Source organism: Mus musculus, chromosome 9, assembly GCF_000001635.26.
Source record: "Mus musculus strain C57BL/6J chromosome 9, GRCm38.p6 C57BL/6J".
Taxonomy (NCBI): Eukaryota; Metazoa; Chordata; class Mammalia; order Rodentia; family Muridae; genus Mus; species Mus musculus.
The window spans coordinates 107,922,321-107,949,774 of NC_000075.6; the positions used below are offsets into that span (position 1 = coordinate 107,922,321).

The following is a 27,454-nucleotide window of genomic DNA, read 5'->3' on the forward strand; positions in this document are numbered from 1 at the left end:
CAAGCTTCCTCATCCCGCGACCCTTTAATGCCGTGACCCTTTAATACAGCTCCTCATGTTTGGTGACCTCCAACCATAAAATTATTTCCTTGCGACTTCATAACTGTAGTTTTGCTACTGTCATAAATTGTAATGCAATATCTAATATGTGAGCCCCCTCCAAGGAGTGGTGACTCACGGGTTGAGAAGATCTGATCTAGGGTGTCAGGAGTTGGAACTGCCTTAGGATTTCAAATTGGTAACTGGGCCACCGGGGAGACAGGTAGGGAGGATTAGTTCTAGGTTCCTAGATGGGCTGGGCATACTTGGAGGCTTCTTAATGGCCTTTTGCCTGGCAGAGGCTGAACGATCTCTCTTCTCGTATGTGTATGTGTGTGTATGTGTGTGTGTGTGCATGCGTGTGTGTGTGTGTGTGCATGTGTGTGTGTGTGCGTGTTTGTGTGTGTGTGTGTGTGTGTGTGTGTGTTTAGGTGGTGGTGTGGCTGAGACTGCTCAGGTACAGTGAATGGTTAATGGAAAGGAGAAGTCCTTAACAGACTTGCTAGGCCTAGGCCTCCCACCAGGATAGCATGGCGGGGAGAAGAGTTTCCTTTGAAGACCCTGGAGTCCAGCCTTCCCACCAATAGCTGTGGACACAAGAACTAACCTTTCAAGTCATACATGATGGTGCACACCCATAGTCCTAGCTTTTGGGGTCTGGAGGCAAGAGGATCAAGAGTTCAAGGGTAGCCTCAGTTACAGAGTAAGTCCAAGCTGTAACAAACAAACACATCAACTCTCTGTCTTGTCTCCTTCTAGGACAACCAAGTCGGGCTGAGGGCAAGCAAATGCCCGTAAAGACTAGGGGAGCCATGGTGGGAGCTGGGACTGAGGAAGCAGCCGGTGACTCACAGCCTCCTGACTGCCCCCTGGTGTCAGTGCCGTCTCGCACCTGGAAGGCATGCACTGTGTAGACTGACCTGCTTTGATGGGGGAACTGGGAGTCTGGCCCGAGATTCCCAATATGCTTTATCTTACCCTTGCTCCATTGGACCTCAGGGGGCCTGGCCTGCGGTGCTTCCTATTTTGAGTTCAGTTGGTAGGAACTGAGGGAAGTTACTGAAGCATCAAAGGGGCTCAGCATGGGCACCGGCAGAGGGATCCTGGATAGCCAGCTTTCTCAATGTCAGGGAGACCTTCACCTCTCCCCTCTGCTTCCTTTCAGTCCGCTTAGGTGGCCAGTTTACTACTGGGCATTTAGGATCTAGGATCTAACAGAGAAGTAGCTGGTGACCAATATCACAGGATCCAATTAGCTTTGGAGCCAGGGCTCCCTCTCCCATGCTAGGAGTTCCTCCAGGGATGTTGTGTGCCTTGGAGAATCAGAGGCCCCAAAGGAGTTGGCACCATCTCTAGGCTGTATGACAGTGCTATCTAGCATCAGCTATGCATTAATACGTTTTGCTTACCTGTTCTGTCAAATCAAGAACCCCCCCTTTCTCAAAGGGGAAAATGAATGCCCCAAGCAGCTCGTCACCCCACCAAGGTAGTGGGTGCCTTGGTCTCTTTATATCATCATTTTCTCTCCACAGGCTCTGTTTCTTACAGGGTCCCTGAAGGGAAGGCTCTCCTCACACCCCTCTTGCAGACATGGTTGGAGATCTCTGCACTGTAATCATGAAGCCATGCATGCCTCTGGCAGCCTGCCCTCACCCCTTACTTACACTGGCATTTGGATCGGGGTCTGCTCCCAGTAGAGGCAAGGAGCAGCCAGCTGTGAGCAGTAGCCAGGGGTGGCTGTGCCATTGCCCCCCCTTCTGGGCTGGTGCGGCTGGCTATCTTTCACGCAGGGTTACGTAAGCTTGAGTCAACTGGGGCTCAGAGCGGTTCATTGTGGGCTATTTTTAAGCTGCAACCCATCACAGCAGAGGGGTCACTGCACCAGCGGCTTGCAGGGAAGGGTGTTTAAACATCTGTTATTTAAATTTCTCTGTGCCTTACAGCTCACAAGCCACATCCTCTCAGCACTGTGGCTTCTGCCTTCCACATCCCATATTACCAGTGGATTATCTTGCCTCACCCTCTCTCCATTCCCTGAGGCTGGGGTTCTTGTCTCTGCTGTCTTCCTCTGGGGGTGTACAGGTGAGACAGGGAACAGGAGGTGTCGACTCCTTTACAGCAGGACCTTGTCTCCGTGGGGTGGGTGAACCGTGGCCAGGATAAACGGTAGGGCAGCCAATGGTCTGGGCTTTGGGGTCTCTCGTACTGTTCCAGAGAGGAGGGAAGGGGACACAAGTAGAAAGTTGAGGCCCCTCTCAATTTCCCATCAGCACTGAGACAGTGTTGGCTCACACGAACCATTAGGGTCTTTTCAGAAGCCTTCCTTTGTCTAGGCTCTCCTCTGCTAGATGGAATGGCCTCCGTACACAGCTCTGCTACTACAGATCTGCAGCCTCAGAGGCACATAAGCTGATGTACAAGGCCGAGAGACAAAGCTCCAGGGAAATAAGCCTCGCTTTCTGATCCACTGTTAAGTATATGACTACACTGGGAGGCCATTGAAGGCGCTTCTGATCTTAAGTTTTTTTGAGATGTCTAGAGCATTCCCAGGGCACAGGGTATTGAAGGCAGGTGTACTGGAGGAGTGCAGAAGCAGGAATTTTATAAAGCTAGCTGGCTCCGAAGAATACAAGGGAGCCCAAAATAGGGTCTGTGGTGGACAAGCGGACCAGGCCGACCTAGGAGCCACAGGACTCCTGGGAGAGCATAAACTGCCCCCTCAATGCCTTTTCTGTCACTTGTCCACATTCCCTAGGTCCTATTGGGCAACAGAGATTCATTCCGCTTGATCCACGAGGGGTGTGGGGGGGGGTTTTCTTCCAGGGTTTCTGGGTCTTCGCCCCAAGAGTTGGGGGGGGTCTTCCACAGTGCCCATTTGGAAGGTGGGGGAATGCAAGAGAGAAGGCAAGCTGGGCATTTGTCTTCACAGGGGAGACACCCTGTGGGCTCACCCTCTGTCTTCCTCAGCTCCTCCTTGCCCCTCCTTCCATGCCCCCCACCCTCTACTCCAGGCCTTCAGCCTGGGGAATGGGCTTAACTTGGGGGAGGGGATTCCAGGTTACCATGGCAACACATTGGCCCTCCTCACTTCCCAGAATCAGAAATAGAATTGGACGCCCTTCTTCCTGGAGAGAGACTATTTAAAAAACAAGTGGGGGGGGGGGGGAGAGACAAGGACGACATAGGGGCACTATCCCCAGGAGCTGAGCTAAAGGGGCCTAGGCTGGAAGCTTCTTCACCCCGCCCCCTTAGCTGGATGAGATAGGCATGGGTTCCAGCCAGTCAAGGCTTCTAATGACAGATAATGTAACTTGGCCACATAAACTATGATGCAGCGGGCCCATATTCAGTACCATCAAGTTCCTAGGAGGGTGCTTGCTGGCTTAGTACTTCCCATAGAGAGCAAAACCTTTCCCAAGCCTGAGCTACCTGCTAAGCTAGCCGGGGCTAGGAAGCAGTTACAAGAGACAGTTTTGTTGGTTTTCTTTCATTTCTTTCTTTTCTTTTTTTTTTTAAAAAGATTTATTTATGTATATGAGTACAGGGTAGCTGTCTTCAGACACACCAGAGGAGGGCATCGGATCCCATTACAGATGGCTGTGAACCACCATGTGGTTGCTGGGATTTGAACTCAGGATCTTCAGAAGAGCACTCAGTGCTCTTAACCGCTGAGCCATCTCTCCAGCCCCTGAGAGACACAGTTTTAAAGTGTGGGGCTTGGGGCTGCAGCTCCAGAAGGAAAGGCCTGTTGGCTCTCCCTGAAATGTTCATTACTGCACAGCCTCCATGTGGTACCCAGTGGTAGTAGCACCACATGTTCCTACAGTATGAGTCCAGAGTCAGGAAACCTAGCTTCCATGACTCAACTATACAATTGCCTCATGGGCCATACTTTCTCACTGCAATAGACACTGTAGTACCCAGATCGCTGAGTTGCTGTTAGGCTGTGTCCCCCACACAGAGGGAGAATGGAATCAATCTTAGCCACCGCTTTTTGGAGGAGGAGGGGGAGGTTTCTAGGCAGAGTTTCTCTATGTAACTGTAGCTGTCCTGGAAGGTTGCAGACCAGGCTGGCCTCGAACTCACAAAGATCTGCCTGCCTCTGCCTCCCGAGTGTGCCATCACCGCCCAGCTAATCACTGTTATTATAGTTCTAAAGTATGTTTGCTTCATAAGTGAGAAGGGCTTGCTTTCTTGGGCCAGACCCTTTAGCTGGCTCTGCTCTCTCTTCCTTTAGGAGACGTTGGGACAGTTGTGCACAAAGGATCGCAGTCCTGGAAAGTCGGGGGCGGGGGTGGGTGGGGGGAGATGCCTCATTCAGAAAATGAGGTAGAAAATGAGCTCAGTCAACCAAATTGAGCAGGGGGCTGGTCGGGGTTGGGGTCGGGGTTGGGGCGGGATGTCTCTTAGGACATCCCACTTCATTCCCTCCCACCCCACCCCCACCCCACCCCACCCCACCCCCGTTCTTCCCAGGTACAGTTCAACTTTGAGATTACATAGATATTAGCGGCTGCTGCCGGTTTCTTCATCATGAAAAACCAAGGAGCTTGCTCAGACCAGAGATGAATAATCTTCTGCAAGGATGAGTGTGTTTGAGAGAGCCTGCAGACCCATAGTCTCTTCCACCTTCCCCGGCCATAGCACAGTGATAAGCAGTTTGGTTCCTTGGCATCCAAGCAACCTATTCCCTATCTTAACTGAAGAGGGAGGGTGGCACAAGGGGCCTGGAATGCGGCTGAGTCAGGCTCTGCTCATCAGCCAATCAAAAAGGTGCAGATGCAGCGCAGTGCAGCCTTAGTCCCTGGTCGGTCACACAGCCTAGCACCCCACAGCCAACTGTAAACACTATTTTTAACCTCTGTGAAAACATGTTGCTTCGGAGGAGGGCAAGCCTACAGCTGCGTTCTCCACAAACCTCTTTCCTGGGTGGAAAGACTGAGCCCTGAGGGGATCAGAGCCCTGGAAGATAGAGTTAGCAGCCGGCTAGCTCAGAGCTGGAGGAGGAAGGAGGGTTTGATGGCCCGAGGCAGAATGTCCAGTAGTCGGGTGTGAATGACCTGTTCTCTGGCTGCAGAGCTGTGTGGACCCTCAGGGTGGCCCTGGGTCTAAGGGATGATTCCTCCCTATTCCTGTTTCCCCATTAAAGAAAGTGTGCTGGGGCGGGGCAGGGGGGGGGGTGAGAAGGAGGGTTACTGATCAAGCCTAAAAGCTTCCTTTATTTTTTTTAACATGTCTACTCATATCAAGGCTTTGTCTAGCTTGTCTTTGCTATATATACAGTACTGTTCTGAACATACACACTGTGTGTTCAGTCTCCTATTTGCCATGTTCTCATTGTGAAGCTGGCCCTCTTCCTACCAGATCCCCACCATTCCATCTTGTAATTTGTAATTGCCACTTAGTTAACACTACGGCTACTGCATCCTAGCCCTGTGCCTACCGCTATGCTCTCCTTCTGGCCAGGATGAAACTGACACAATGTGACAAGAGCTAGAACATTACAACTTGAAGATTCTGAGGAGAGGCTCCACCTCCACCACCCCCATACCCACTCCTCCAAGATACTGGCCCTGGGCTTCAGGGACATGTGGCTCTGGGGAGGGGGCTCTATGAGGCACAAGCAGAGGAAAACCATCTGGAGCAGCAGAGACTGCCAAGGAGCTGCTGTCCCTGGAGCGGGAGCGGAAGCAGGGAACACAGGAGAGGGGAGCCGGAGGCTGAGTCTGGGTCCCTCACCCTCTTCTGTCTCTTAGACTTAAGTAGTAAGAGGCTTTGCTCTAGCAAAGGGCCCAGTGTCAGAGAAACCCTCCGTCTCCCCTGACTATTCTACTATTCTTCTCCCTTGACCTTACCTTGGCCCTCTCTGAGACACTGCCCTCACTGAGGGGCTGGTCTGGGGTAGAGTGGTCACTGGTTCATAAAGAAGGGACAAAGCTGGCCTACAGAAGTCCTAAAGTCCCCACCTCCTAAAGTCCTCAGGGAAGCCTCCTGTCTTCAGGGGGTGGGGCCCCTGTTATCTCATATGTTGTCACTCTCCAGGTCACTGGGGGCAGTGATTGTGTGGGGTCACCATGGCAATGAAGTGGGGGCAGGGCACCTAGGGCATGGAGCAGGACTATGGAAGACACCAAGAAGGTGGGGGGCCCTGATCCATCGGGCCCCCAGGGCCATCCACTGCCTAGCAGCCAGCAGCTAACGGGTGGCTTCAAAGTGTCCCAGGGACCATGGATGAACCCTAAATCCCTCTACTCGAAGCAAGGGCTGTCACTCTCCACCGGGGCCATCAACTCAACCTCTCAGGCTCCTGCCTCTCAACCCATGCTTCAACTACTCCATAATTCTGCTCAGGTCAACTCCCAGTGTGACTATGCACGGGCCTCCCAGGACACCTCGAGATTCTCTTCTAACCCATACCCAAACCCCGTTGTGGGAACCCAGGAGCATCTCCTCATGGATGATGGGACTCAGACTCTGCCAATGCCCCCAGACAACAACGGCACAGATGACAAAGCCCAGTACAGATTCAACCTCTCCCAGAATCAGTTACAGATTGGGAGGGAGAGCAAGGCTCCAGCTAAAGTCCTGGTAGGCTGGGGCAAAGGAACCTGTAACATTGGCCAGATGGCCTCTGAGGGCTCCAGAAAGAGTCGATGGCTACCCTACTTCCTCTCGGGAGAGAGTGGTGTAGTTGAAGGTCAAGCACCTCTTCTGACTCAGGCTCCAGTCCAAGATCAGAGGCAAGACAAGTGTCCATGTCTGGCTCAGTCTCCCACCCTAAACAAGGCGACTTCTTCACCGTCACTGCCTCTTCCAACCTCAGTGCCAGCTTCTGTCGCAGCTGTCAACGGATTACCAGCACCTGCCGCAGTTAAACCTTACACCTATAGTCCCAACTACCTGACTAATACCACTGCAGCCGCTAAAGACCTGCCTCTTGATCTAAGGAACGGGGGCAACCAATTGTCTGTTCTCTCAGATCCTTCCAAAAAGGACAAAGTATATTTTTTCCTTAAGGAGACTCCTCCCACTCCAACATCTAGTCCAGCAGAATTTTCACCCAAAATCCAGGACCAAGAAGTTGCCAAGGTGCAGGTGCCAATCCAGCAATCTGAGTACCCTGCAAAGAAGTGTCTAGTCTCCAGGCTAGACACCTTAACATCAACCTCAGAGCCTCTAGACTCTTTCAAGATACAGGAGAATAGCCACAAGGTTTGCAGCTCTCATCCAGACAAGCAGCCCCCCAATGCCTGCAACAACAACAACTGCTCTAACGTGCCACTGCCGGTCCTACAAGGAGCCTACAGCAAGCATTCCCTTCCCCAGTCTCCCAGAGGAGTCATACAGAGTCCCATTTCTGGCGCCCCAACCTGCCAGCTCCAGGATGCTGTAGAAGACCATGTGCTGGTATTTGATATGGCCACAGGCAATACAAGGATGGGGTTGTTGTGCCATGATCCCATGGGCTCACGGGCAGTGCTTGTAGGTCTCACACCCAGCCACCCATCAAATCATGTTTCTGATAATACGCTGTCTGCTTGGTCATTATCCAGGCCAATTCTCTCCCCTAACAGTGATCACCCCAGCCTCTGGTCTACCACAGCCGTGCTGTCTAGCCCTGTACCCTCCAGTCTCTCAGCTGGAAGCTACCGAGAGGTAGCCCTGGTTTCCAAGGAGGCCAAACATAATCTAGAGCCACGGACTTCCCCTGGCACCGAAAGCCCTATCAGAATGCTTGCCAGACCTGTTGTACCGGGGACACCCATCCAATATGGTGAAAAGATATCAGCCCAAGTTCCTGATCCTAGCTGGCCCAAATCTGATGCTGAAAAGATGGGCACCGACCACACTATCTGGAAGCTGGACAGTCCCACGGTCCAGCCTAGGAAGTTGCAGTGGATAAAGCCAGATCCTGTTTCAACAGTCGATATCCAGGTAGTGTCCAGATCGCCACTCCAGGAGAAAGCAGGCAGCACTAACCAGCAAGCAGCTCACCCTAGTGTTCCTCAGGCTGAAGGTACTGGACAAGTCTTCCTCACTGGACAGAGTTTCCTCAATGGGCAGAACCTCCTGGCTAGACAACCACCTGTAGCTGAGCAGGGCTCCCTATCTGGTCAGCTTCCCTCTACCAAGCAACTCCCACTTACCTGTGCGCCTCATCTCAATGAACAGACTCCTCTTCCCAGACAACTTTCCCTCACTAGACATGTGCCCGTCCCAGTGAAGCCTCCCACCACCAAAGAGCCCCCCTTCACCTCTGGGGAGCCCATCCAGCCTCAAGAGAATGAACCTTTGTGCAATGCTACACATGTGGGAATACTCAGAGTACCCCTGACTCCTGAGGGGACCTGTCTTTACGTGAATAGAGATAAAGTTGAAAACAATAGGGTTCAAAGGTCCAGCATAAATCAGCCCCAGTCCTGGCAACCTAGCAATCCCCATAGGGCCCAGCAGGAACAACTTTCTTTGATCACGTTTACTGGTTGTAAGGATTTGCCCATATCCATGGTGGCCACTGAGTCCACAAATGGACACCAGTTCAAGATGACCTCTGAGGACATTACACACGCATCAGTGGTTGCTCACCTGGGCCTTCTCCGCGGGAACTGCTATGAGTTAGTATCCACTGTGGACACTGTACCAGTGCAATCAGCTGTGCTCTGTAACCGCTCCTCCAGCCCCTACCAGAAAATGGCGGCCATCGTGATAGATACTGGCACAGGATTTACCAAATGTGGACTGGCCCAAGAGAACCATGTCCTCAGTGTGGTACCCTCACAAGTCCAGATGCTGCAACACCCACCCCAGGGCCAGCCCCAATATGTGGTACCCGAACACCAAGAGGGCTCCTACTCAGTACTGAACCGAGGAGTAGTCTCTGACTGGGACGCTCTAGAGGTGCTGTGGCAACACCTGTTCTACTGTAAACTGAAAGTGCAGCCTGAGGAGATGGCCGTGCTTGTGGCTGACTCCCCCATCTCACCACGAACCAACAGAGAGAAGGTGGCCGAAATACTCTTTGAGCGTTTCCATGTGCCAGCTATGCAGACAGTTCATCAGGCTCTGTTAACGCTCTATGCTTATGGGCGCACCACTGGGCTGGTTGTGGGAAGCGGCCATGGGACCTCCTACGTGGCACCCATCATCACTGGGGACCTGGCTCCAATTGACACCTACCGGCTGGATGTGGCTGGTGCTGACCTCACTGATTACCTGACTCAGCTACTCTTGTCTGGTGGCCACTCGCTACCCAAGGGAGGGATCATCAGACAGATTAAAGAGGCCTGCTGTTACGTGGCTATGGATACAGCAACTGAGATGGCCCGGAACCAGTCCCAGGTTCAGGTGGACTTTGTGCTCCCAGATAAGCATGTTATCACACTGGGCTCCGAGCGCTTCTGTTGCCCCGAGGCTCTCTTTCAACCCAATCTGCTAGGTCTCAACCAGCTAGGCCTTCCACAGCTGGCCCTGCTAAGCATCAATCGGTTGGAGGTCAAGCAGCAGGAGCAGTTGCTGGCCAATGTGGTGCTGGAAGGTGGTAGCACCCTGATAAATGGTTTCCCTGAGCGCATGAGACAGGAGCTGGGTCCTGGTGCCACTGTGCTGGGTTCTCCCCACCGTGCAGTTGCTGCCTGGCTTGGGGGTTCCATCATGGCATGCCGGGACTCCTTCCAAAGCCTGTGGCTCACTCGCAGGGAATATGAAGAGGAAGGCCCGTGGGCTGTCTACAAATATCAGCTGTGAGCACATAAACTGGTTCTGCTTGCTTTACGTACTGTTGCATGGTTTAGGTGGAAGGAGGTGTGGAGAATGTAAGACTCCAGACACAGGGTCAATGAGGGGGATTTGGGTGCTCCCAAGGCATACCTAACCTCAATACTCAAGAACCTCATGAGCCCTGGCAATCTGCCCTTTCCAGAGACCCCCCAGAACCCCTTGGTTGTCATTGTCTCCAGTCTGGTTTGACCTTTACCGCACCCCAAGGGCAACCACAGAAAATGGCTGCTGTGGGGTTTTGCCCTGTTGCCCTGACGACAAGTGCAATTACCCTTGATTGCCAGCTTGTTGCCATGGTAATTTCAAACATAATGTAATAACCCACACAGCCTAGAGTGAGTCATGAGGTGGGGGTGGGAGGGCAGCCCCTTCCCCTAGCACCAGAGGGAGGGATTGCTTCCGGCTTCCCTTCGTGGGCCTTCTTCTGGGGGCTGAGGTCAGCAACATGGATAGTAGCTTAGCAGTTCCAAAGATGGCTGGGGGTTTGGGGCATTGCTCCCAAGTGTGGGTCTCTGTCAGAGTCTAGGCTTCTTGGGGAAGCATCTGGTAAATAACATATGTGCCTCTTAGACTCTAAACCCTGGAGGGGGCTTTAGCTGGGTTATCAGGGGCTTCAAAATAGGAGTGCATGGGAGCTGCCTTTGGTACCAGGTAGGAAGTAGAGAGAACAGTTAAGTAGATCCCAGATGGAAAGCACACTAGAGCTGAACTATTGAGGCCCCAGCCTCCTCTGTAGACTCTGTGGATGCTGAAGCTCTCATCTTATCCTGCCTTTTAGTTTGGCTCTCTGACCCTCCAGCTTTGGTGGAAGCCAGAACTGTAAACTCTGGGCTCCCTTCTTCCTAGACCCTGTCAGCTCCTGAACGCTTGGTGGCTAGAGTTCTCCTTAGGAGGACTCTTGCAGAGGCCACCAGTAATGCCAAGACTTTGTGTTTTTTTGTTTTGTTTTGTTTTGTTTTGCTTTGTTTTTTAACCCCTGTGTCTAAAGGATAGCTAGAAGCCATTCCCTTCACCCAGTCTGGCTTTGAACAGAGAATGTGAGAATAAAGCTTAGGGCTGACTCAGTGGATGGCCTAGAAAAACTGAAAGGATAAAGCCAAACTGGTCTTGCCCGGTGGTGGTGGCATAAGCCTTTAATCCCAGCACTCAGGAGGCAGAGGCAGGTGGATCTCTGTGAGTTCAAGGCCAGACTGGTCTACAGAGTGAGTTCCAGGACAGCCAGGGCTAGAAAAACCCTTTCTAGAAACACCCCAATTTCCCCCAAATTAAGCTGGTCTTTAAAAATATTACTTACCATACCCGGCCATAACTCCAAATCTCTCCCCATCCTGTGTGTGTGTGTGTGTGTGTGTGTTTGCCTATATATAAAGGCCAGAGGCCAACCTTATGTTGTCTGTTCCTCCAGCATCATGCATTAGTTGTTTTTCATACAGGATTCCTCGCTGGCCTGAAACTCACATCTTAGGCTAATGGACATTTGGCAAACCCCACACATCTACCTGACCATTACAAATACTCATCACTATGCCCGATTTTTGATTGTTTTTTTTTTTTTCAAGATAGGGTTTCTCTGTGTGGCTCTGGTTGTCCTGGAACTCCATCAACCAGGCTGGCCTTGAACTTACAGAGATCCACCTGCCTCTGCCTCCAGAGTGCTGGGGCTAAAGGCGTGCACCACCACTGCCTGTTTTTTGTTTTGTTTTGTTTTTTTAAACACAGGTTCTGTGGATGGGATTCAGGTCCCCATGCTTATATAGCAAGGTCTTATTACTCTGTCCAGAGGGCAGCTGGAGGCTGCTTGAAGTTAAAACCTTGAAGCTGATCCGATCTTGTCTGTGTCTCCCTGGGAAGCTGAGGGGCAAGCCTCTCAAGCCTCTTTAGCTTGCCCTCCACAAGTGACAAAAATACGTCTGTCCTCACCTAAAAGCAAAGGGCTGCTCTGAAGCAGAGCTTGGGAACAGTCAATAACATAAAGTCATCCTAGGCCAGGCGTACACTGAGCATGATCCAGACCCTTCTCTGTCCTGCTCTTCCAGCCCGATTCAGCCTCCAGCCAATATCAAGCTTTGTGTCAGACGGGAAGGGGAACCACAGCTCGAGGGACCAGTTGCTGCTTCCGTGCACATATGCCGGCAAGCACGCCTGGGTGCACACAGAGCACAGACACACACATGCCCGTGGGCATCGCTGCATACACTGTGCTGCTTCCATCTCCCTTGGTATAAGCTAGCACACATTCACGTGTATGCATATACCCTGCCACGTGCTGTCACCCACGTGCACACAGTGTGCACAGGATCAAGAAGTGGAATACTGCCAGCAGCAGGCAAAGCTTTAGGGAGCCACCCCTTCCACTGACTCTAAAGCCATAATCCAGGTTCTTGGCCCCATTCTTGGATAGATTGTGATCCTCAAGAAAGATAGAAGATGTGTTTGAGGTATGTCGGTTCTGCCAGCCATGTCTTGGCTACAACATAAACTTGGAGGCTCATTGTATTAGGGATAATAGAAAAGACTGCATGCCAGGCTTTTCCTTCCTTCTGCAAACATTAGTTGAGCATTGTGAGATTAGACATAGGCTCTGTCAAGTTTGCCAAAAGGTTCCTATCCAGTACTGGGATGGATGTTAATGGCCAAGACTCTTCGTACTCAGGGGCCCAGATACAATGATAACATGGCCTAGAGGAAGTGACCAGAGTCGGGGAAAGACATGAAGAACTCAACAACCCTTCTGGAAGAGGTTATCCAGAAACCCTGAAGCAATTTCTCTGGCAATCTTCTGGCTTCAGCCCCAAGTTCTTCACTTGTTGGGTCCCATCTGTCCTCAGCTATGGGTGGTAATGCAAATAGGCTTGCTCAACATGTGACCCTGTTCCCAGGATGGCTGGGCCGGGCAGATCACTAGCAGGGTAAGATGGAATGGAGCCTGGGTCCAGACAATGGAAAACCTAAATGTGGCCTTTATTTATTGTCTCAGGATGGTCCTCAGGACTTGATGGGCAGTGGGATGGACCTTCAGTCCTCTTGCCTCCTTGAGAAGGGACAGAAATATGGTTAAGAACTTCATTGGAAATTCCTTCCTAGTACTTCCACAATACCATAACCTAGCCCAGGTCACCTGGGTCATGTTGCTTAGGAAATGTTTAAGGATTATTACAAAGAGAAGAAAGCAGACCCCATGCTACATCATAGGTGACTTTTAGTTTGGGAAATTCAGAACTATACAGAGGGGACTGACTGAGCCAGCCATGAGGCTGGTAATTTAGTTGGGAAAGATTTTGGCTTCACAGGAGTTGGATGTAGGATGGTCTGAGGGCCTCACTGTCTTGTCATTTCCAAATTGATCACAATTGCACACATAGTCCTGTGTGTTTATTCCTGTCTAGGAGGTGCTCCAGGGACTGCCCATGTGGTTCTAAGTAGATCCAACCCTTTGGATCAGGGTTGGGGAACTGGGCAGGGCCCTGGTCTCCTGCAAACTACTTCTAGCCAGGAGACTCCTGTGCAGTTCCAGGACTCAGGTTCTTCTCCAAGTCCTCACTCCTAACTCCTTACTTCGGGATTAGGAAGGGCCCCTTCGCCTCCTGTTGCTGGGTTTTGAGTCTGATGGCCTAAGTGAGCCTAGCAGGTGTTCGCCGCCAACCTGCATGCGCCCTCCCTCGAGTGGGATTCCAGTCTCCGGGTCTGCCAGGGTGGGGGCGGGCCGGGCGAGGAGGCCCCGCCCCCAGCCCGCCCCCGGCCCGGGGTGCGAATCCGCTGCCAGAGAGCGACTGGCGATGCTGGAGGTTCTGGAGTCGAAGCGGCTGCAGCTGGCGCCGCGTCTGCCCCGCGTGCCCGGAGCGGATTCTGCCCGCCGCCCCCGGAGCCCTGCTGAGCGGGTTATCGCTTCCTGCCTGTGACCGACCAGCTTTGCAGGTGCGGAGCAGGGAGGGCTGGGCCGGTGGGGAGGGCGCCTCCTGGATGCACGTTGGGGGGCCTTGGGAGATTGTTTCCCTGGTTAGAGAATCCCCGCGCAGGATGCGCGCGATCACCGCGAGGACTCTGGGGGTCCCAAGCAGGGGCACAGCGCACCGTTTCTGCAGATGCGAGGTGGGGTGGCGTGCGGGGTTGGGCTAAAGTTCCCCATTACCTCTGACGGCTTGGGAGGGTCCCAGAGAAAGCCTCTGCAGCTCCGAATTGTAAAAAACATAAACCCTCGAAGATTCGTGGTGCCCCTTATAGGGGTAAAGGGCCAAGGGCCGAGCGGTCCATCCTCGCTCCTAGAGCGGTCTTCAGCCCCTCCCCAACTGCCCCTGGGGGCCCCCTCCCTCTGGTTTGGCAGTCACTAATTTCCATGACAACGGAGAGTTCTTTATGGGCGACAATCCGGAGGGGGCTGGGCGGGGCTGCTGCGGGGCTGGGGGAGGAGGTTCTAAGCCCGAGTGGACTATTGGCCCCCAAGCTAAGTTCAGGCTTCCAAGCCTTCTGAGGGTCTTTTGTCAAGGGAGGTGGGGGCGCAGCGCACTGACACACGTGCGAGGTGGGGGTGCGGGGCGCACATGTTTCTGCTGGGAGGTGCGGGGCTTGCTGCTCACACGTGTGCCTCCCGCATGTGTGTTGCTGTGCCAGCGGGGGCGAGCCAGCAGCACTGGGGAAGGGGGTCAGAGTGGTACCATGGTGAAGAGCAGGGACTCTGCCTGGAGTCGCAGGGGACAATTAAAGCGTTAGCCTCTCTGTCTTTTTCAGCTTGCTATTGCTTGACAGGAGACCCTGGGCTTTTGAGCCCCAGCCCCATGAAGGGCTGCCAACTGCTCCCCGACCCCAAACCTGTTCTAGCAGGTTCCTTCCTAGAGAACAGGGCCCCCTTTTCCTCACCAAAAGCTCCTAGCTGGTCTATACGACTCTAGTGGGTCTTTTGCACACCAGCCTCCAAACACAGGCTCAGGCTTTGGGGCCCCCAGGACCACCTTTGCAGAAGTAGGCTGGCTTCCCCTCCCCCTCTGAGTTGATTACTGGCAGATTCAGTGACTTCTGAGCCTCCCTTTCCTAACTTGGAAATTAGTATCTCCATTCCCTTCATAGCCAGGATGGGACAGAGGTCTCCCTTTTTTTCCCCTCATTTAGTGTGGATCCCCAGGCGCCCTACCCTGGCTCTGTATATATCTGCTGCAGGCCCTTCTCTGTGTCTTCATTCCCTGGTGGCTACCAATTAGCCGGCTGGTGGCAGTCCTCTGCTCTGTTCAGGGAAACTGAGACCTGGGGGGTGTTGGTGTGCCTTTGTCTTCCTGTTTCTGGCTTGCTCATGGTGCTGTTTTGGCTGCTGCTTTTGGCCATCCTGAGATCTGCCCAAGACTGAGGCTGGGATGAAGAAGGGCCCTGGAAACCCAAGGCCTGGAGAGTTCAGCTGACTGAGGTGGAGATTGCTGGGGACCCTGGGTAAGGCTGGGCCAGCCGAGACGGCTTCTTAAGGAATTAGGCAGGCTTCTTTCTGGGTGTCTATCCTGCAATGCCAGTCTTTTCAACTTTTGGACCTCTTCGCCTAAGCGGGAGAGAGACTGGGGACTGACTGGCTGGGGACCGCAACAGCTGGCCTCTTCCACACCAAGAAGCTCCTAGAAGCTGACCTCTTTTTACTGGACCTCCTGTGCCAAGTGCACTCACTCTATGTCTGGGGGGATACTCAGGAATCTTGAAAGCCAAATGCCAGGGGTTGCTCCTGGCCCAGGGGATCCCAAAACGCGGCCTTGGAGGGTTTAGGCTGCTGCTGAGCATTCTGAGTCTTCTTCAGAATCTTCTGCCTGCTTCTCTCTTGTGGCTGTGTCCCTTGTACTCTGCTGCCTCCTTTTCTACTTCCAACAGATTCTGCCCTTGTCTCTCTTGGTCTCTGCACCTTTCTTTACTAAAGTCTCTGCTTTCCCCTCCCCCACCCTTTACGGGGAGCAGGGTCTCAGAACCTGCAGGGAAGGAGCCAGGCCTAAATGTCAGTTTGGGAAGAGGGACCTTTGCTAATACCTACCCCTTACTCCTCCCCTTGTTTTAAAACTTCCATCACCATAGCAACCTTATACTCCATTGCCTTCTGCAGATCCCTTTCCTCCAACCAAAGGGATGCAGGGCCTCCAGTGGCTTCAAAGATTGGGACCCCGGGTTCTAAGGCCAGTGACAATTGGCTCTTGGCTTTGCCTACATGTGGAGAGCTGACTATTCTGGAAATAGCAGTAGACTGCATGCTCACTTCTAAGACTGCAAGGTTGGGGGTTAGCAGGGGCTCCTCCATACTCCTAACATAGGTAGAAAAGAGTCAACACCAGGAACTATTCATGGTGGCTCAGCTTGTTGCCCACCCAGGACTGTATGATATCCAGTGTCTTAAGGCAACTGGACAGTAGGCTTGAAGCTTGACTCTGTCTTGTGTTACCACATACACTGGAAGGAGGTCACTACCTCCCCTAGGCTTGTGGCTGTGAGCTAGATGGGATTTGGGTTGGGGCATGTCCGTTTGCAGTAGCAAACTCAGTCCTAATCACTAAGAGAGGGGAAGAGGGGAGGGAAGGGAAGAGGGTGCCTGCAGGCTGGTGTTCACAGCTGCCACTAAATTGGGAGGTGTTGCCCACAGTAGGGAGTCATCGGGAGGCCTCCTGGGCCCTTTCTGGCCTCTCTAGAATTACTGCAAGCTCTAGAGCCCCACATGGCAGGTACCAGGGGAGCAGGAAACTTCATTTCTGGATATGAAAGGTGAGACCTGAAATGGGCTGACCCTGGTGGGAAAAACCCTGAAATGGGGTCTTTTGGCCTCCATCTTGATTGGGTTTCCTCTGGCTCAGACTTGCCTGAAAATCCAATAGAACTCCTAGGGACCCTTTCTGACAAGGGCACCAAAATAGACAAAAGCTGCCTGAGTCCTGGGTCACTGAGCCCAAGAGACAAAAGTCCAGGAGCACACAGTAATGGAGTGCTGAGCCCGGAAGCTTCCAGGGTCTGCTGGAGTGGAGGGCAGTGGTAGTGTTCTGCCCTGCTCTTCTGTTCCCTTTGGGTAGCCCAGGAGTAAGGTTTATTTCCTTTGCAGAGAAGGGAAGGAATTCTATCTCGAGAAAAGCAGCTGCCATGGGGCTCCTGTGCCATACCTGGGCCGGTGTGGAGCTGACCAGATTCTGTGGTGTTGGAAAGAAAACTTTTGTTGGGTGCTAAATTTGGGGCCATGAGGATGAGAAATGCCAATCTCCTTCTGCTGTGCCCTCCCACCCTTCCTCAAGCTTTGGGGCTAGTCCCTCTTTTTGCTGAGAGGTACCAAGGTGCTCGGTGTCTACAACCTACAGCCTCACGGGGTAGCAGTAGGTAGCAGATGGCAAGTGTAAAGGGGATGAGAGAACTGATTGGAAACATGCCTTCTTTTCTCGTGACCCTGAAAGATCTAGGTGTATAAGTGAATTCAAGTAGACTGCTGGGGAAGGATAGTGATTGGGTGACATCTGGGCAGCCAAGATAGAGGGGAGTGGTGGCAAAGTAGATTCGTCCCTGTTTCATTATTGAGACCTGTAGGATAGGGCTGTAGGCTGTCAGCACTGTGGACTTTCCATAGTAGAGACAGACCCTAACACCAGCTCAGACCCTCTTGGCAGAAATGTACATGTATAGCCAAAAGCTGGCACCAGGATCAGAGACAAGCATATACAAAACCTCCCACCTACACCACGTTGGCAGAGGCGAGAGCGGTTGAGCTGGGGAGGGAGGGAGAGCCTGGAAAAGGTGTCTCAGAACAGGGCCATTTGCATCTGGCCTTGGAGCATCAGGATTGTTTAAGACAACTTGTTACAGAGACAACCTTATGATGCCAGAATTGGTACTGAAAGAACACGCAGCCCTGGTCCTGATTCCTTGCCCGTGTGGAGGCTGTTTCACAGGGCAGCCCAGGCGGGTGGAGCTCTTACCAATGCCCACACTTCCTGCCACGGAGTAGACATATTTGAGCTGTCGAATCACCTGTTGTCGGACATTTAGGTAGTCGCCGACTCCTTTTTAATGTTATAAATAACTCTGTGATGACAAATAGAATTCCCATGGGAGGCTTTGGGGGAAGGGTATTTGCATCGGAGGGAACAGTGTAACAGAGCAACAGAACAGGGAATGAATGGTCTCTGCCCAGTCCTGAGAAACCTGGGAGCTGGGTACCATCTTTCTGCTCAGTGAATGGCCTTCAGATTCTAGCCTGGGAGGGTAATCTTCTTTCACCCCACCCCTGGGGAAAATGTCCTTAGGGAACAAGAGGACTGATGCTGGCCTCTCCCTCCAGATGTTACAGTGAGGAGCTGGGGAGCTGGCAGGGGTGGTTGGCTGTGCTTCTGCTCCCAGCTGCAACAATGAGATGCAGGAGCAGGGATTTTGGACATAGTGGCAAAGACACACAGCCGACATCTTCAAAGCCTCTCTCGTTTGCCTCTGTCGTATTTTGCTAGATGGCTTAAGCTCTGACTCCATCTCACTGATGAAATGCGTGTATTCCCCAAGCTCAAGCAATCCAGAGGAAGGAGTTATGGAATTTGATCTCTAATGCTGAGGACACATTTAAGGGAGGGCCTCCTGGGAGGTTGTGGGATCCCTGGGAAATAGTGTAGCTGGCTTCTGCCTGGGAGGAAGTGATTGGCGTCCAGGACTATCCAAAGGGCTTGTCTGGGACCCCCAGCTCGCCGAGTCCTCTTTGTTACCAAGAACTGATACTGTAAGTGCCTTCAGATAGGGGGATATGTAGATGCTCAAGGCCATGGCCCAGCTCTTTCCACTTCAAGCACTTTTGGAGGTAGAGGGGGCATGGGTGACAGAGGCAGAACAGTTTCGGTATGACCTCAGTGTACAGCTTGCTACAACCACAGGCTGGCACAAAGCAAACTTTTGGGAGGCAGACTCTGGGGTTAGATCAATAAAGGTAGATGCAGCCATCTATCTCGGAACGAGGACATTGGGTACCTTTCCCTTTGGATGCTGGGACCAGTCATTCAGCACCACACTTTAGGCTTGATCTGTAAAGGGACAGAGTGGAGGCAGGGCCCAGTGCCCCAGGTGCAGAGTTCCCTGAACCTGCTGAGCCAGCAGTAGCCAGACTGAGCCTCACCTGGCCCTGCACTCCTGCAGCACTTGAGCGCTAGGCAGGCTTGTCTTACCCTGGATTGTCACCCCTGCATGCCTCCCGGCAAAGCCTTCTGCTCCCAGCCCCGATCCTAACGCTGCTCTTCCCTACAAGGAACGTGTCCCTCTGTGCATACCACATACAACATGTCTGAATTCAATATTTAATAAATCCATCAAACTAATAGGAATAAAAATTCTAAGACAGCATTAGAGCACAGTACACGCCTATAATCCCAGCACTCAGGAATAGGGGCAGGGAAACTCGGAGACCAAGGCCAGCCTCAGTTATATACTGAGTTTGAGGCCAGCTCGAGCTACATGAGACTCTATCTCAATGAACAAATAAACAAAAGATATGAATTTATACTTTCAGTTTTTTGCCCTAAAGAGAAATTGTATTTCCTTTAATGTCCTAGAAAAGTACACACACACACACATACACACACACACCACAAATAAATAATGTTTGAAGTTTGAAAATTATTTATTCATTTTCTTGTGTGCATGTACATGCACATGCATGTGTGTGTATGAGCACTCATGCCAGTGGATACTCAGAAATCAGAAGAAAAGCATCAGTGTTCTTTGACACACTTTCCACTGATTCCTTTGAGACAGGTCTCTCTCTGAACTTGTGGCTTGCATTTTCTTGGTTAAACTAGAAGTAACAAGCGCTAGCAGTCCTCTCCCTGCCCATCCTTGCAGCTGGGGCTTCAGGCATGTGCAGGATGTGTGGCTTCTTAAGGATGCTGGGATTCGAACTCTGGTCCTCATAATTGTGCAGCAAGCTCTGTCTCTGTCTCTCTGTCTCTCTTGGTTTTTCAAGACAGGGTTTCTCTGTATAGCCCTGGCTGTCCTGGAACTCACTCTGTAGACCAGGCTGGCCTCAAACTCAGAAATCCACCTGCCTCTGCCTCCCAAGTGCTGGAATTAAAGGCATGTGCCACCACTGCCTGGCGCAGCACGCTCTCTTAAGAGCTGAATCATCTTTCCATATCCCTGCAAGTCCTTTTTGTTTGTCTGTTTGTTTGGTTAGTTTTGAGACAGGGTTTCTTTGTGTAGCTCTGGCTGTCCTGGAACACAGTCTGTTCAAGGCTGGCCTTGAACTCAGATCCACCTGCTTCTGTCTCCCAAATGCTGGGATTAAAGCTGTGCCACCGTGGCCCAGCCTGCACATACATCTTTAGTGATATATAAAGGGAGTGGGGGAGTTGGGACTGGAGCGATGGCTCTAAAGAGGAGCATCCCAGCACCCCAGCTCACAACTATCTGAAACTCTAAGATCTGACACACTCACACAGACATGCATGCAGGCAAAACACCAATATACATAAAATAAAAATAATAAAAATTTAAAAAGATATAAAGTACGTTCATTTATAACTACCATTCAGGCTTAGAAATGGGTCTTCCAGAAGTCCCCTTGTGTCCTAACTCAGTCACCTTATCCTGTCCCTTAGGAGCCATTATGTGAGTCTTTGAACTTATTTTCAGCTTTTTTGAACAGTGTTACTTCTGTGCTTGAGCCCCCAGCATTGTGTGGAGTTCAGCTTGTTTTCAGCTCTGTATCAAAAGACTCACACTACATGCATCTTTCCTGTTTCTATCAACACTGCTTTTTGCAAGATACACTGTTTGGCTGAGTAGAGCCATAGCTCCCTCATTTCCTTTGCAGCATAACATTCTATTATACGGCTATGCCACAGTACATCCTGCTGGGGGTAGATATTTGGGCTCGTTCCAGCTTTTAGCAATTATGGATATGGCAATTATGAGAGTTCTTAGCCAAGTGTCCTGAGGCATAAATGTATGCCTGCCTCTCTCTCTCCCGCCCTCTCTTTGACGGGAACTCTCTATGTTGCCCAAGTTGGCCTGGAACTCCTGAGGGACACTTGGCTCAAATGCATGCATTTCTATGGAGCAAATATTTAAAGTACATAGGGTGGGCTTGAGAAATCATGCAGTGGTTAAAAGCACTGGTTGCTCCTCCAAAGGGCTTGGGTTCAGTCCCCAGCACCAAAACAACGGCTCATAACTATAACTCCAGTTCCAGGGGATCCAACCCCCTCTTCTGGCCTCCATAGATACTAGGCACACATAGACACAGGTATACATGCAGGCCAAACAACTATACACATAAAAATAAATAACTTTGCGCTGGGCGTGGTGGCGCATGCCTTTAATCCCAGCACTCGGGAGGCAGAGGCAGGCGGATTTCTGAGTTCGAGGCCAGCCTGGTCTACAGAGTGAGTTCCAGGACAGCCAGGGCTATACAGAGAAACGCTGTTTCGAAAAACCAAAATAAATAAATAAATAAATAAATAAATAAATAAATTTAGCTGGGCGATGGTGACACATGCCTTTAATCTCAGCACTCAGAAGGCAGAGGTAGGTTGATCTCTCTGAGTTTGAGGCCAGTCTGGTTAATAGAGCTAGTTCCAGGACAGCCAAGGCTGTTACACAGTGAAACCCTGTCTCAAAAAAACAAACCAACCAACCAACCAAATAAATAATCTTAAAAAAAAATAAAAGAAGTACACAGAATATGTTTGTTTGTCAAAACTGGCCCTATCCTGTCTTGTCCTTTAAGACAAAGTCTTCTGTAGCCTGGGGTAGCCTTGAACTCATCAAGTAGCCGGGGCTTCCTTGAACCTTGATCCTCCTGCTGCCACCTCCTAAATTCTAGGATTTCAAGTGTGCGCCACACCTGGCTCCCAGCTTTTTAAAAGGGAAATTGGCCTCTTCCAACAGATTTCATTTTGTCCATAGCTTCACCCACATTTGGTATCTCTAGACGATCAGAGATAAATAACTAGTATGGGCAAGAGCTCGTAAGAACTCAACTCTAGACAAAAAACCACAGACAGGTAAGGAAGGCTGAGAATAGGAGAAATAAATAGTCTTCCTCAAGAAAGAGCAGACCAGGTGACTATCCAGTACCAAGTGGTGGAATAGGTGCAAGTGTGTGTGCACATATAACAATAACCAAAGAATAAGTGGTCATAAATTTGATTAGAGCAAGATGGAAGGTAGGCAGGGGAAAATGATATAATTTCAAAGAAATTCCTGGAATAAACTTAAATTTATGTTCATGGACTAGCTACAATGTAAAGATTTTTTTATTTATTTACTTACTTACTTATTTATGGCTTTTTTTTTTTTTTTGAGACAGGGTTTCTCTGTATAGCCCTGGCTGTCCTGGAACTCACTCTGTAGACCAGGCTGGCCTCAAACTCAGAAATCCACTTGCCTCTGCCTCCCAAGTGCTGGGATTAAATGCATGCGCCACCACTACCTGGCTCTTATTTTTTTTGAAATAGGGCTTCCCATTGTAGTCCAGGCTGGCCTCCGACTCCTGGCAATCCTCTTGCATCAGCTTCCTTGAGTGCCAGAATGATAATGTGAGTCACCACATTAAAGACTTTAAAAAAGCTGTGTGGTTTTTAAAATCACATTTATCTATTTATTGAATGGGGGGCACAGAATAGTATGTGCATGGAGGTCCGAGGACAGTTTCTGGGAGTTGGATCTCACTTTCCATCATGTGGGTTCCAGGGATCAGACTCAAGTTTGGAGGTCAGTGCCCTTACCTGGTGAGCCACCTGGCTGACCCTAGAGAGACTAATGGTTTAACCCCATCATTGGAGAGGTGAAGGCAGGAGGATTTCAGCAAGTTCTAGGCCAGTTTGATGTACATACTGGGTCTAGGATATCTAGGGCTAACTAGTGAGACCCTGTGTCAAAAATCAAAACTAAATAAATAAACAGATTGTCCTGTAAGTCTTTTCAAATGCATATAATGAAAGAACTACTTCTTAATATGTCAGCTTAGGGAATTTTTGCATAGTGGGGACTGTTGTAGTTCAGGCAGCCTGGTTGAATGGCTACATGTGTGGCCCAATAAAGCAGTGTCGATCAGTATTTACCTACTTTGCCCTTCACTTGACCTGAGCTGAGTTTCCCAAAAGCAATTTCAGTGATGGGTGTTGGGGTAAGAAAATGGTATAGCTGAGCCAGATCCCATCCTGTTTGCACCTTAGAGCCTAGCAATGCCGTTTGGGTGTGTGACTCTGGGTGACAAGAAGAACTATAACCAGCCATCGGAAGTGACTGACAGATATGACCTGGGACAAGTCATCAAGACGTGAGTGTTGGGCTGCTGGACAGTGATGGGGTGAAATAGATCAGGGCTGGGAAAGAGGGCCTGGAGTGTACCCTGTCCTAAGGCTGGGTGTGCCTGCTGGCTTCAGTGAGGAGTTCTGTGAAATCTTCCGGGCCAAGGACAAGACAACGGGCAAGCTGCACACCTGTAAGAAGTTCCAGAAGCGTGATGGCCGCAAGGTGCGGAAGGCAGCCAAGAACGAGATTGGAATCCTCAAGATGTGAGTGTGAGGGCTGAGGGAAGAGTCGGGTAGGAGATAGCAGGGGAGGGCTTGAAGAGCAGGGTACCTCAGAAAGGACATGTTAGTCTGTTACAACCACTCAGTGTAGAAACCAGAGCTTCTCTTGGGTGCACTCAACCCTGACTACTGACCCTCCCACTGTCACTAGGGTGAAGCACCCCAACATCCTGCAGCTGGTAGATGTGTTTGTGACCCGCAAGGAATACTTCATCTTTCTGGAGCTGTGAGTACCATACTGGGGTTCCAGGATTCCCCAGTCCCTAGGGTCTTTTCTTTTTCCTCCCTTTATAGCTAAAGAAACCCACTTTTGAAACCCTTTGGGTCCCAAGGCCCTGGGCCCTGCCCAGCCAAGTGCCTGGTACAAATCAGGCCTCCCAAATGCTCCTGTCCTACCCCCGACCCTGCCCACGCCGGGCTCAGGGGCTGGTGTCCCTCAGGGCCACGGGGAGGGAGGTGTTTGACTGGATCCTGGACCAGGGCTACTACTCGGAGCGAGACACGAGCAACGTGGTGCGGCAGGTCTTGGAGGCTGTGGCCTACTTGCACTCGCTCAAGATTGTGCACAGGAACCTCAAGGTAAGGCCAGAGCCGGAGGGATGGGCTGGGGCTGGCATGAGTGCCACACTGGGCTCTGGTCCGGCTTCTGAGGCCCTCATGATGACTTCTGCCCACCCTTCCTACCATTCTCTCCCGAACAGCTGGAAAACCTAGTGTACTACAACAGGCTGAAGAACTCAAAGATTGTCATCAGCGACTTTCACCTGGCTAAGCTAGAGAATGGCCTTATCAAGGAGCCCTGTGGAACCCCGGAGTATCTGGGCAAGGAGGGATGGGACAGGGGATGGTCTGAGGGACAGCCTTCAGGGGGAGATTTTGGGGTAGGGAAGAAGCCTCTATTCCAAGAAATGGGTATAGATGCTGCTGTATATGGCCACACTTGAGTCTAACCAGCAGATAACCACTTTTTTTTTTTTAGCACCAGAAGTGGTAGGACGGCAACGGTACGGTCGCCCTGTAGACTGTTGGGCCATTGGCGTCATCATGTATATCCTGTGAGTGGCAGGGCACACAATTGGGCTTGCAGCCAGGTGGGCTGGACAATTACGTCTGTGGCCCTCCTAGGTGACCCTACTCCATGTAGGCTTTCAGGCAACCCGCCCTTCTACGAGGAGGTGGAAGAAGATGACTATGAGAACCACGATAAGAATCTCTTCCGCAAGATCCTGGCTGGTGACTATGAGTTTGACTCTCCGTACTGGGACGATATTTCTCAAGCAGGTGAGGGGATACCCGGCCTGTGGGCAGAGTATAGGGCTGCATGGTGGGAGGCACTGCTCTCAGCGTCTGCTGGATTACTACTCCTGCTCCCCAGCCCATCCTTCACAGCTAGACAATGAGATGGGGCACCCTTGCCTAGCCCATCCCTGGCTTTGTCCCCAGCCAAAGACCTGGTCACCAGGCTGATGGAGGTGGAGCAAGACCAGCGGATCACCGCAGAAGAGGCCATCTCCCACGAATGGTGAGCAGGGCCCCCTGGGAGGAGTGGGCGAGCCTCTGTTGCGCTTTGAATGTCTTACACCAGAAGTCCGCATCCTTGAGGTCTTGGCAAGGGAAGGCGTTCTAGAGCTCTGGCCAAACCAGACACTCTGCCTGGTGGCCCTCCATCACACCGGGAAGGGCTGTGCAGACTCCACGAGGCACAGACCATTCCCATCAGATGCACTTGCCTCCTTTCTAGGATTTCCGGCAACGCGGCTTCTGATAAGAACATCAAGGATGGCGTCTGTGCCCAGATTGAGAAGAACTTTGCCAGAGCCAAGTGGAAGGTAGGCTTTGGCTCGCATTCCCCTTGGCCCAGTTCCAAGTGCCTCTTCTTGCACCCCACAGTTCCTTGCTGCTACTGCACCTCTTCGGCTGAACACCAAGTTTTCTCAGGCTTCCACAGGCGGCTGCAGCTGCCGCGGTGATCAGGAGCTGAAGAAATGAGTAGCTGGATAGCCAGCGGCAGCTGGGGCACGACAGAAGGGGCTGGGCTTAGCCGTTTGGAAGGAGTGGATCTAGTGAAGCTCACCACGAACCTTTCTTCACTGTCCTCCTTGCAGAAGGCTGTCCGAGTGACCACTCTCATGAAGCGGCTCCGGGCACCAGAGCAGTCTGGAACAGCGGCGACCCAGTCTGCTTCAGACGCTGCCACTCCTGGGGCTGCTGGTGGGGCCATCGCTGCTGCAGCTGCAGCTGCAGCTGCAGGTGGAGCTGCCTCAGCCTCTGGGGCCAGTGCTACTGCAGCCACAGAGGGTGGTGCTGGGTGTGCTGCCAAGAGCGATGACATAGCCTCTGCAGATCGTAGTGCTACACCAGCCACAGATGGCAGCGCCACTCCAGCCACAGATGGCAGCGTCACCCCAGCCACGGATGGCAGCATCACCCCAGCCACTGACGGGAGTGTCACTCCAGCTACTGACAGAAGCGCTACACCAGCTACTGATGGCAGAGCCACACCAGCCACAGAAGAGAGCACAGTGCCCGCCACTCAAAGCAGTGCCCTGCCAGCTGCAAAGGCAGCAGCCACCCCTGAGCCGGCTGTGGCCCAGCCGGACAGCACAGCCCTAGAGGGTGCCACAGGCCAGGCTCCACCCTCTAGTAAAGGAGAAGAGGCTACTGGATGTGCCCAGGAGTCTCAGAGGGTGGAGACGAGCTGAATGGGCAGCCTGTTGGGGGGTTTTGAGGGATGGGAAGGAGGGTGGGAGTTTGGATGAGGGGCTTCTCACTGTATATAGAGTCACTGGCATGATGCCCTAGCTCCCCCCAAGCTCCCTCATCCCAGTGGGGCATGCCTGGGGGCCATGGGAGAGCAGTCTTGTCTCCTGTGTGGATGTATGTGAGTGGCGGGCAGGCCAGAGGCAGGGCCAGCCCCAGCCCCTGCATGGATTCCTTGTGGCTTTCTGTCTTTCGCTAGCTTCACCAGTTTCTGTTCCTTGTGGGATGCTGCTCTAGGGATACTCAGGGGGTCCTTGCTCTCCTTCCCTCCCTGCCTCATCACTCCCCCAGGCAGGCCCTGCAAACCTCATCCTTTCCCAGGCCCTAAATGGGTGGCCTTGCCCTGAGAGCTGGTCCTCCAGCGAGGCCCTGTCAGCAGTGTTAGGCTCCTGCACGGGAAGGTGTGTACCTGTGGTGTTTGGGCTGCTCTAGGAGTGTGCAAGAGAGGATGCAGAAAACCTAGGGCAGTGTGCTTTAAGTCAAGTCTGGTCACGTGGTAGGGAGCAGGCATTGCATGTTAGCTGTGGGGATCCTCAGAAGTGGGAGAGAGAATGGGTAGAAGCTTCCATCTTTTTTCCCTGGGTGGGGGTGGCGATCTTCCCTCTTGAAGATCCTTGTGTTATTTCATAGCCTCCTGAGTCCTGTAGCGGGTTGCTCTGTATCCCGATTCTTAGGAGACTCTAAAGGAAGAGAGAAACATGTCGGACACAGCAGCGACGCCTAGGAGAACAGAGTACAGTGCCCCAGCCTATCTGGCTCCTTCCTGTGAGCTGGATAGGGAGGGCTGGTGTCCCCCCATCCCCCCATCGTCTTCCTAGATGCCATTACCAAGAAAGAGACCTTTGCCATAGCCACCTCATGCAGGCTCAGGCAGTAAATCCTATTCCTCCCAGGGAGGCGTGGCAGCACCTCATAGGCTGCGTTGGGAGCATGCTTTTCACAGCAGCAGATTTTCTGCTCTTAGTGCAGCGATATGGGGAGGCTTTTCCTCTTTGTCTACCATCAGAGGCTGAGGTATTGCTCAGCCATGTGAAGTAGCTCTGGCTGGGATGAGGAAGTAGACTACAGTTCCCCAGCTCCCTGAGGGATGCTCTCAGCAGGTGCCCTTGGTCAGACCCTACCACAGCCTGAACAGGCAGCCACGCTGGTCCTTGCCCTTGCTCGGCACTCCATGGTGGTCCTGCCCTTCTCCCTGCATGCCTGTGGGTCTGCTCTGGTATGTGAAGGTTGGTGGGCTAACTGTGTGCCTACTGAACCTGGCAAATAAACGTCACCCTGCAAAGCCTCTGGCCACCCTCTTGCCTTTGCTTCCTCTGTCCTCTTGGGGAGGAGCCTATGGAAGGCAGTGCGGGAGGGACGAGGCTGTGGGACGATCA

The 27,454-nt window shown here is 52.0% G+C and overlaps 2 protein-coding genes across 4 annotated transcripts; both read left to right on the forward strand.

Moving 5' to 3' along the window:
- Nucleotides 1–6,148: 6,148 nt before the first annotated feature.
- Nucleotides 6,149–10,141, forward strand: Actl11 (actin-like 11). Its single transcript, NM_026338.3, has one exon. The coding sequence runs from the start codon at nucleotides 6,160–6,162 to the stop codon at nucleotides 9,781–9,783; it is 3,624 nt and encodes a 1,207-aa protein (NP_080614.1). The 5' UTR covers nucleotides 6,149–6,159; the 3' UTR covers nucleotides 9,784–10,141.
- A 3,389-nt stretch (nucleotides 10,142–13,530) lies between these two features.
- On the forward strand, nucleotides 13,531–27,371 carry Camkv (CaM kinase-like vesicle-associated). 3 transcript variants are annotated; one of them, XR_003947887.1, is made up of 11 exons: nucleotides 13,531–13,731; nucleotides 22,959–23,062; nucleotides 23,169–23,300; nucleotides 23,470–23,544; nucleotides 23,759–23,897; nucleotides 24,020–24,140; nucleotides 24,298–24,373; nucleotides 24,463–24,599; nucleotides 24,694–24,840; nucleotides 25,060–25,147; nucleotides 25,424–27,363. XR_003947887.1 is itself a non-coding variant. In NM_145621.2 (11 exons), exons 2-11 carry the CDS (start codon nucleotides 22,968–22,970, stop codon nucleotides 26,018–26,020), a joined length of 1,539 nt encoding a protein of 512 aa, NP_663596.1. In that variant the 5' UTR covers nucleotides 13,600–13,731; nucleotides 22,959–22,967; the 3' UTR covers nucleotides 26,021–27,371. The 3 variants fall into 3 exon arrangements, 2 of the variants coding, with proteins under 2 accessions (NP_663596.1, XP_006511785.1); NM_145621.2 differs by having other exon boundaries at nucleotides 13,600–13,731; nucleotides 24,762–24,840; nucleotides 25,424–27,371; XM_006511722.3 differs by lacking the exon at nucleotides 13,531–13,731 and adding an exon at nucleotides 14,219–15,231 and having other exon boundaries at nucleotides 24,762–24,840; nucleotides 25,424–27,371.
- The last annotated feature ends 83 nt before the right edge of the window (nucleotides 27,372–27,454 follow it).